This window comes from Embiotoca jacksoni, unplaced genomic scaffold (assembly GCF_022577435.1).
Source record: "Embiotoca jacksoni isolate LCO1_2020_lvr unplaced genomic scaffold, fEmbJac1.0.p SCAF_6, whole genome shotgun sequence".
NCBI lineage: Eukaryota > Metazoa > Chordata > Actinopteri > Embiotocidae > Embiotoca > Embiotoca jacksoni.
The window spans coordinates 22,611,613-22,618,557 of record NW_027185414.1 but is presented as its reverse complement, the minus strand read 5'-3'; the positions used below and the strand labels follow the sequence as shown (position 1 = coordinate 22,618,557).

Here is a 6,945-nt window from a genome sequence, read left to right as displayed (position 1 = left end):
CCTGACCACCATGAAGCCTCGGAGCTGCGCTGCGTTCACGTGCTCCTCCCGAAACTCGGAAAAAAAAAAAAAACAACAACCAAGATTTATAACAGAATATCGAAACCAAAATATATAACAGACTTAGCAGGTATTGTTTCTTACATTGTAAACAAAACAATATTTTTTTTTATTTAATTTTTTTTTTTTTTTTTTTTTAATGTTCTCTGTTGATACCCGAGCACTGATTGCCGTATTGTTCTTCAAGGAATTATTATTCCGTTTTATTATTATTCACCGTAAACAACTGCATTTTTTTTAATTTATTTTTTTGGAGGCTTTATCATATTCAAAAACTCGTGAAAGTTGGTACACGCGTCTCTCCCGGTGAAAAACTTCGTGTTTTAGTGGAGTCGCGAGTGGGCGTGGCCAAGGAATTAAAAGTTATCATAAGAATTATCTTTCATCGATAGGTGTGCCCGTTTCAGCCAAAAAGTGACCCAAAAGTCATGGCATGTTGTCCAAAATAATTTGGACTACATACATATATATTTTTTTTTATTATTATTATTATTATGAGGAAGCAGGGGCTCGAACACCGACCTTCTTGCTGGGGGGGGGAGGTGGGGTAACAGTACTAACCACTGCACCACCTCTTCCCAGGGGCTTACCTCCATTGTGACAAATCTTTGGCTCACTGCAACCTATAACTCCACCGTCCACAAATATTCATTCAAATGTGACCAAAATTGCCGCAGACATTCTTTGGATAGTAGATATACGTGTTTTCAAGGGGGTCTGCAGTGATATTAAATATCTTCCTGTAATGTGTAGTGTATGCAAAACTTTTCCTATTTCTCCAAACATTTCAACTTCACTAAAAGTTTAATCACCATCAACAGACCAAGGTGGAATCTGAACCATTAATATCAACCTCGGTGAAGTCGAATCTTTTACCTGTTAAGTTAACCAGATTGTCGGTTGAGTCACTGGAAGCTCTGAGTGAACTCCGTGAAACACTTTTTCCTGCCGCGATACATCCTCCGATGCTGAAGATAGTCCAGCGGTCTATGATGCTGGAAAACAACCTCATGAAGACAAAGGTTCGCTTAGAGGGACTTGCCCTCAGTAAACCATGAACCTTGTGAGTCCCTCTAAGGGTAAGCCACACAGCTTGTAAGTGCAGTCATACTACTACAAAACAAAAAAACAAAAAAGTCCAAGAGACTTTTTTCTTCATTGTTAGAAGTTGCCTCCTCACAGTATATAGTATATAGTATATAGTATATAGTATATAGTATAGAGTATAGAGTATAGCCAGGGCGATGCGGCTAAGTTTGATGTTTCGCCGTGACACAGGAAGTTGATGTTTAAGGTCAAACGATGCTCCAAACGTCGTGAAATTTTGCACACGTGTCAGAGGCATCAACTTTCATGACTTTTTGAAGATGTTAAAGCCGCCAAAAAAAGGCATTTATTTTTAAAGAAGAATAAGGAGCGAGATCGAGCAAAAAATTAAAACTGCAAGCGGGAATATACTGACCCTGTCGTGCTGCACGTCGGGGAGCCGGCGGCCCCGACCCGCTGGATCCCCGACGTGCAGCTGGCGAGGGCCCGCAAATCACTGCTTGCAATTTTAATTTGATATTATTTTGCTTGTTCACGTAGGTATATCATCTGGTACTGAATTAATAACACTTACATGGTGTTGCTGTTTCTTGTACTAATGGCGGGCTCTACTGGCTTGAGTGATATCTTTATGTGAGTGACACGGTGCCCTCTGTTGTCCAACCACCTATCACTGTTAATCTAATTTCTATTAATCACAAACTAGCAGCTTCTATGGGAGGGGAATTTCTTTCTACACATGCAGCATGACCTTCGACCTATCTTGGCACCAAAAAAGGTGGTTTTAGTGTGACGTGTGTGAATGTAAGATTACCTTCTCCCAAGGGTTTCCAAAATTCACTAAAGCGTTTTTAAAAAGTCCTAGTCATGAGAATTGTTTTCATGTTGAGCAGCAGAGTGAAGAAAGAGGACATTTTTGTGGAGTCACCCCAACAGGGTTTCTCAGCCTTTTCTGGCCGCCAAACACATTTTTTTTTTAGGTCACAAATGATTTCTCATGAACTCTGAACTTCGTGAGTTGTCATACTGTCATGTGAATTGAATCACAACATACTTCAATGTATCCGTCATGTCATCATCTTAATATCAAACTGCTAATCTAATTTTCTTTTTCACATGTTTTGCAATTATACAACAAGCGGGAAGTGACTTTGAATACTAAGATATGTATTCCAAATGAAGAAGGCCACTGCAGAGACACCATTTCAAGCTTCTGTGATGGACTATTTTGGTGAAAGATATAGAAAAACCTACTGAGTTCCTACCAGCTGCAACTGTAAACCAGCTTTCACAGCAACAAACATAACCTGAACCCGACCCGAACTCTAACCCTACTGTGTAAAATGAATTACCCTTCCAAGACCAGTAAACATCTTTTAAGCCTTTCAAATCGTGTTTATCAGTTACTGAGGAGGTAAAGTGAGCTGAAATGGAAAATATACACTTTATGTAAAAAGATCCCGGCGTGGTTATTAATGAGGGCCTGCATGTAAAACGGCCCCCAAAAAAATTAATGCGTTGTGAAAAATACTCAAGGGAACAGAAAAACAATGTTCAAGACATCTGTCAAACTGATACGACTGTCAAATAAAGCCCTGAGAGCCTTTTACATTTTACTCCATGAACCAGCAACTGTTTCACTGCATCGCCGTTAACCCTTTAAGCCCTCGGCTAGTTTTGAAATTTTATCATCCACCTTATTTATTTTAACCAGTGACTGCAGCAGACTTGTTTTTTGTTTTTTTTGTTTTTTTATGGTCTCATGGCCCAGTTAGTTTTATTTTGAGACCCTTTGAAGTCACTAAACTGTATATTTAATTTTACCCTCCGTGCATTGGCCCCTTGATGTTAAGAGCTTACTGTTGACTTTCAAGACTTTCCGAGGGCTCTTCATCCTATTTAGCTGACCTCATTGTTCCATACCAGCCGGAGATCCTCAGACAAAAGGACATTTATCTCCTGAAGCACGGCTGAAAAACAAAGGTTGAGGAAATTAGGTCAACAGAGACAGTGACATCTTTTTAATCTCGCCTTAAAACATATTTATATTAGAGAGCCTTTGCTGATGTTAGTTGATTTTAGTGATCAACTTCATTTTTTAAATTTTTTTATTTGTTTTACAGTTGTTTTATATGATCACTGTGTTGCTGGATTTTAAGCCTTGTTTGATTTTAAACGTTGTTTTTGTTTTAATGGCTTGTTTTATGTGAAGTGCAATATAAATAAAGATTATCATTATTATTATTATTATTATATGGAGCAGATTGTAAGGGTATTAAAGGGCTCTGAGGTCAATTATGTTAGGATAAATTCAATTGAATTCTCATCGACCAGTTTATATCAGTAAGATATTACTTATACAGTACATGACTGCAACACAATAACTTATCAGTCAAAAGGACAAGTATTTTTACTTTTGATACTTAAAGTGCATTTTGCTGATTATACTTTGGTCTCGCTTTTGAAATTTTAAATGCATGACATTTAGTCCTAATATTTACGTTGTTACACAATATACTGTATCATCACAGATTTTGAGGATAGTAATAAAAATAATGTTAAATATCTGCCAACTAGCTGATGGCTCTTTGGGACTCATCACCTCGTCAGTCCTTCCTTACAGCATTCCTGATGCCAAAGATATCACAGACGACAAAGAAGAAGACAAAGCTGTCATAAACTGTCTGAACAAATGGAAAGAATGTCAACATATATATATATATATAAATTCTATATATTATTTATATATATATATATATATATATAAATAGAGCTGCTCTTACATTGTTCATGTCTCTTGCCATTATTCCTCCTGTTAAATTACAGTGTTCCTGTTATAATAAACCTGAGCCAGGAACATGACTCAGTAAAATATTGAAATTCTTTCCATATATATATATATATATATATATATATATGTATATATATAACTTCGGGGAATAATTTTGGTTCACTGGATAATACATTAATAAATCTGCCAACGGACAATAAAACAAGACACTTGGCTCCTTCACAGTTGTGTTTGTGTATCTGTAGTTATCCTATGAAAGTATACACAGTTTGAAAGTTTGAAACAGTGTAAAAGACAGCACTGGAATTAATACTCTTTATTTACCATGCAAAAAATGGAAATTGCCTGTTGAAGGTTTTTGCATCATGAATATCTGTAACATTTACTGAAAGGTAGCACGACAGGAACCGTAACCAGGTGTCTTTTTTTTCTCAATGGAATATAAATGTACACACTTCATATATGGATGTTAGTGTGATTTTACTTCTTTGCAATCAGGGACAATGATTTATTGTTGCCAAACAAATGTTGCACAGGTGCATTTTGGATGTGTAGATAAATTTATGTTTTCCAACTGTGAAATAAAAACTAAAAAAACTAAAGAAATTGGTCCTTTTGTATTTTATTCAATTCAACATTTTAAATTCAGGTCAGATGAGTCCACAGTCAGTGTCCAGCTGTTGGATGTGGATGGATGTGTAGCTTGTGGTCACATAATATATATTCTGTGTGCACGTGTGCTGCTGCAGCTCTCAACCACCATTCAATAAGGCTATTGAGCGCGTGCACTGCTCATGCAGGCAGACACTTTCCTCTGATATATATTGCAGTTTATATTGGAGGATTCTTGAATACAAAAATCCATCACAATCTGTTTTTTTCTCACATGTTCGCTGATTGTTGAATTCATCAGCTTCTGAGCTGCAGGAAACTGCTCAGCTTCACATCACTAATTCATGAGTCAAAACACCTTCTGATAAAATTTTACCACTTTTTAAAGACTTTAGTCATTGATGACTACAGCAGACACACGTGGAAATTGAGTACATTTTTATTATCACACATAGAGGTTACAGATGTTTGCGTATTTACAATAATCATGTTACATACATTGGTGGTTTTTTTGTGTCCAAACTATTGAGTTTATCAGTGGAGCGTAAATGAGTTATCCATGTTTCAAAACATGACCTGGAACCTTCGCCACTTTTTTTTCAGACAATGAAGGTGGAATCCATGATTTTCTAATCAATATATTTATCTTACACTGGTTACACCTAGACATTCACATATGGATGTAGAAAGCGTTTAGCCACTTTTCACCTGTTCGGTTCAAACGCTGGCACACCAATGCGTCGGTAATTTTCATGCGCAATTACGCACGCAGTGTGGATCAGAGACTCCACATCGTGATTATTTAACAAGCAATGTCACGGTGGTCACATATGTGATATTTTTACAAAAACTAAGAAACTCCTATGCGTGTAATCCTAAACCAGCTACAGTCGTTTTTGTACAGAAATTAGCCACGTTACGCAAGGAATTACAAGACTTGAAGCGCTGATGAATGTAACACTGCTGTGAACAGAATCGAATCCTGTCACTACGTGACTGGTCTTGATTGGGCTTTCTGAAAGGGCTCTTCTCTGTGTGCCATCTGTGCGCACCAAGTGCGTCTTGGTTACTGTTTGTCACCACATTTCGCGCTCTGTTAAATCAACGACAGAGCTCCAACACCACTATTTTCTGTGTGTCAGACCTTTCAGTTTGTTCCTAAACTCCCTCCTCATGAGGCAGTAAATGATCGGGTTCAGGCAGCTGTTAGTGTGCGCCAAACACACGGTCAGTGGGAACACATACGTGTGGACTATGTAGTAAGCTTGGTCCCAGTTTGCAACGTTCAGTTTGACCAGCACACTCCACAAGGTGATGGCGTGGTTTGGCATCCAGCAGAGGAAGAAGGACAGCACGACGATGGTGATAGATTTTGTGACCTGGGATCTCCGTTTGGGATTGCTTGTTTTCAAACTCCGATTGCGGATAAAACGCAGCAGCATGATGTAGCTGATGGACACAATGGACATTGGCAAAACAAAACCTACAATTATTTTTTGTATGTGATAAACTGCTAACCAATACTGTCCACCGGGAAACCTCAGTAAGCAGAGTTTTTCACCGGTCACATTGCTGACTGTTGAGAAAATCGACGTCGGCGCAGTCGCCAGAGTCGCCAGTGTCCAGATAATTACGCAGATCCATTTAGCGGAACAAGACTTCTGCACAGTTCTGTTGTTCAAAGCAGATGCTAGTGACCAGTAGCGGGTCACACTCATGGCAGTGAGGAAGAAGACGCTGGCGTACATGTTCATCACGGTGACCGAGAGGATGATTTTGCACATGGCGTCTCCAAACGGCCAGCTGAAGTCCAGCACGGTGTCCACGGCCCAGAAGGGCAGCGTGAGAACAAACTGCAGGTCCGTCACCGCCAAGTTGAGCACAAAGAAGTTCACCCGGGACTTCCTCCTCTCTTGTTTGACCCTGATGAAGAAGAGGACCAGCAGGTTGCCAACCAGACCCGCAGCACAGACGACAGAGTAAACGAGGCAGATGAGGAACCTCAGGATTGGGCTCCCGTCAGCTGTCACGTCGATATCCTCCAGGTTGCTGAAGAGGTCCAGTTCCGTCAGTGATCTGTTCAAACAAACGCTCTCATTTTCTTCAGCCATAATGTCCGCAGCTCTAAGAAACTTCAAGACAATCTAGATTCCGGTGTGCAGTTTATATTTAACATTTGTGTCCAAACAGAATTGGATCTGAAGAGCCACAACAGTGATGCCATCACAACTCCTCTGTCTGTATGCACTCCTCCCTCCTGTCCTGTCATCTCCCCTCCTCTGCTCTCCTCTCCGCGACGCGTAATCATCCTCCATCCCTGCTCTCAGCTCTGAAGAGAACGACAAGAACGCCTCGCCCACCACCCCTCATATATTCAGGCTGCGGGTGGGGCTGAGATGTTTATTGATGAACATTAGGTTTGATGCGATCAGTCT

General features: G+C 39.6%; 1 protein-coding gene across 1 annotated transcript; it reads right to left on the bottom strand.

The window, feature by feature from the left end:
• Positions 1-4,500: 4,500 nt before the first annotated feature.
• rxfp3.3a1 (relaxin family peptide receptor 3.3a1) lies at positions 4,501-6,839 on the bottom strand. Its single transcript, XM_069173602.1, has one exon. It carries the CDS (start codon positions 6,619-6,621, stop codon positions 5,635-5,637), a length of 987 nt encoding a protein of 328 aa, XP_069029703.1. The 5' UTR covers positions 6,622-6,839; the 3' UTR covers positions 4,501-5,634.
• Positions 6,840-6,945: the final 106 nt, after the last annotated feature.

Excerpts from the sequence above, each read along its gene's own strand:
- rxfp3.3a1 (XM_069173602.1), bottom strand. The coding sequence starts at position 6,621 with ATGGCTGAAGAAAATGAGAGCGTTTGTTTGAACAGATCACTGACGGAA.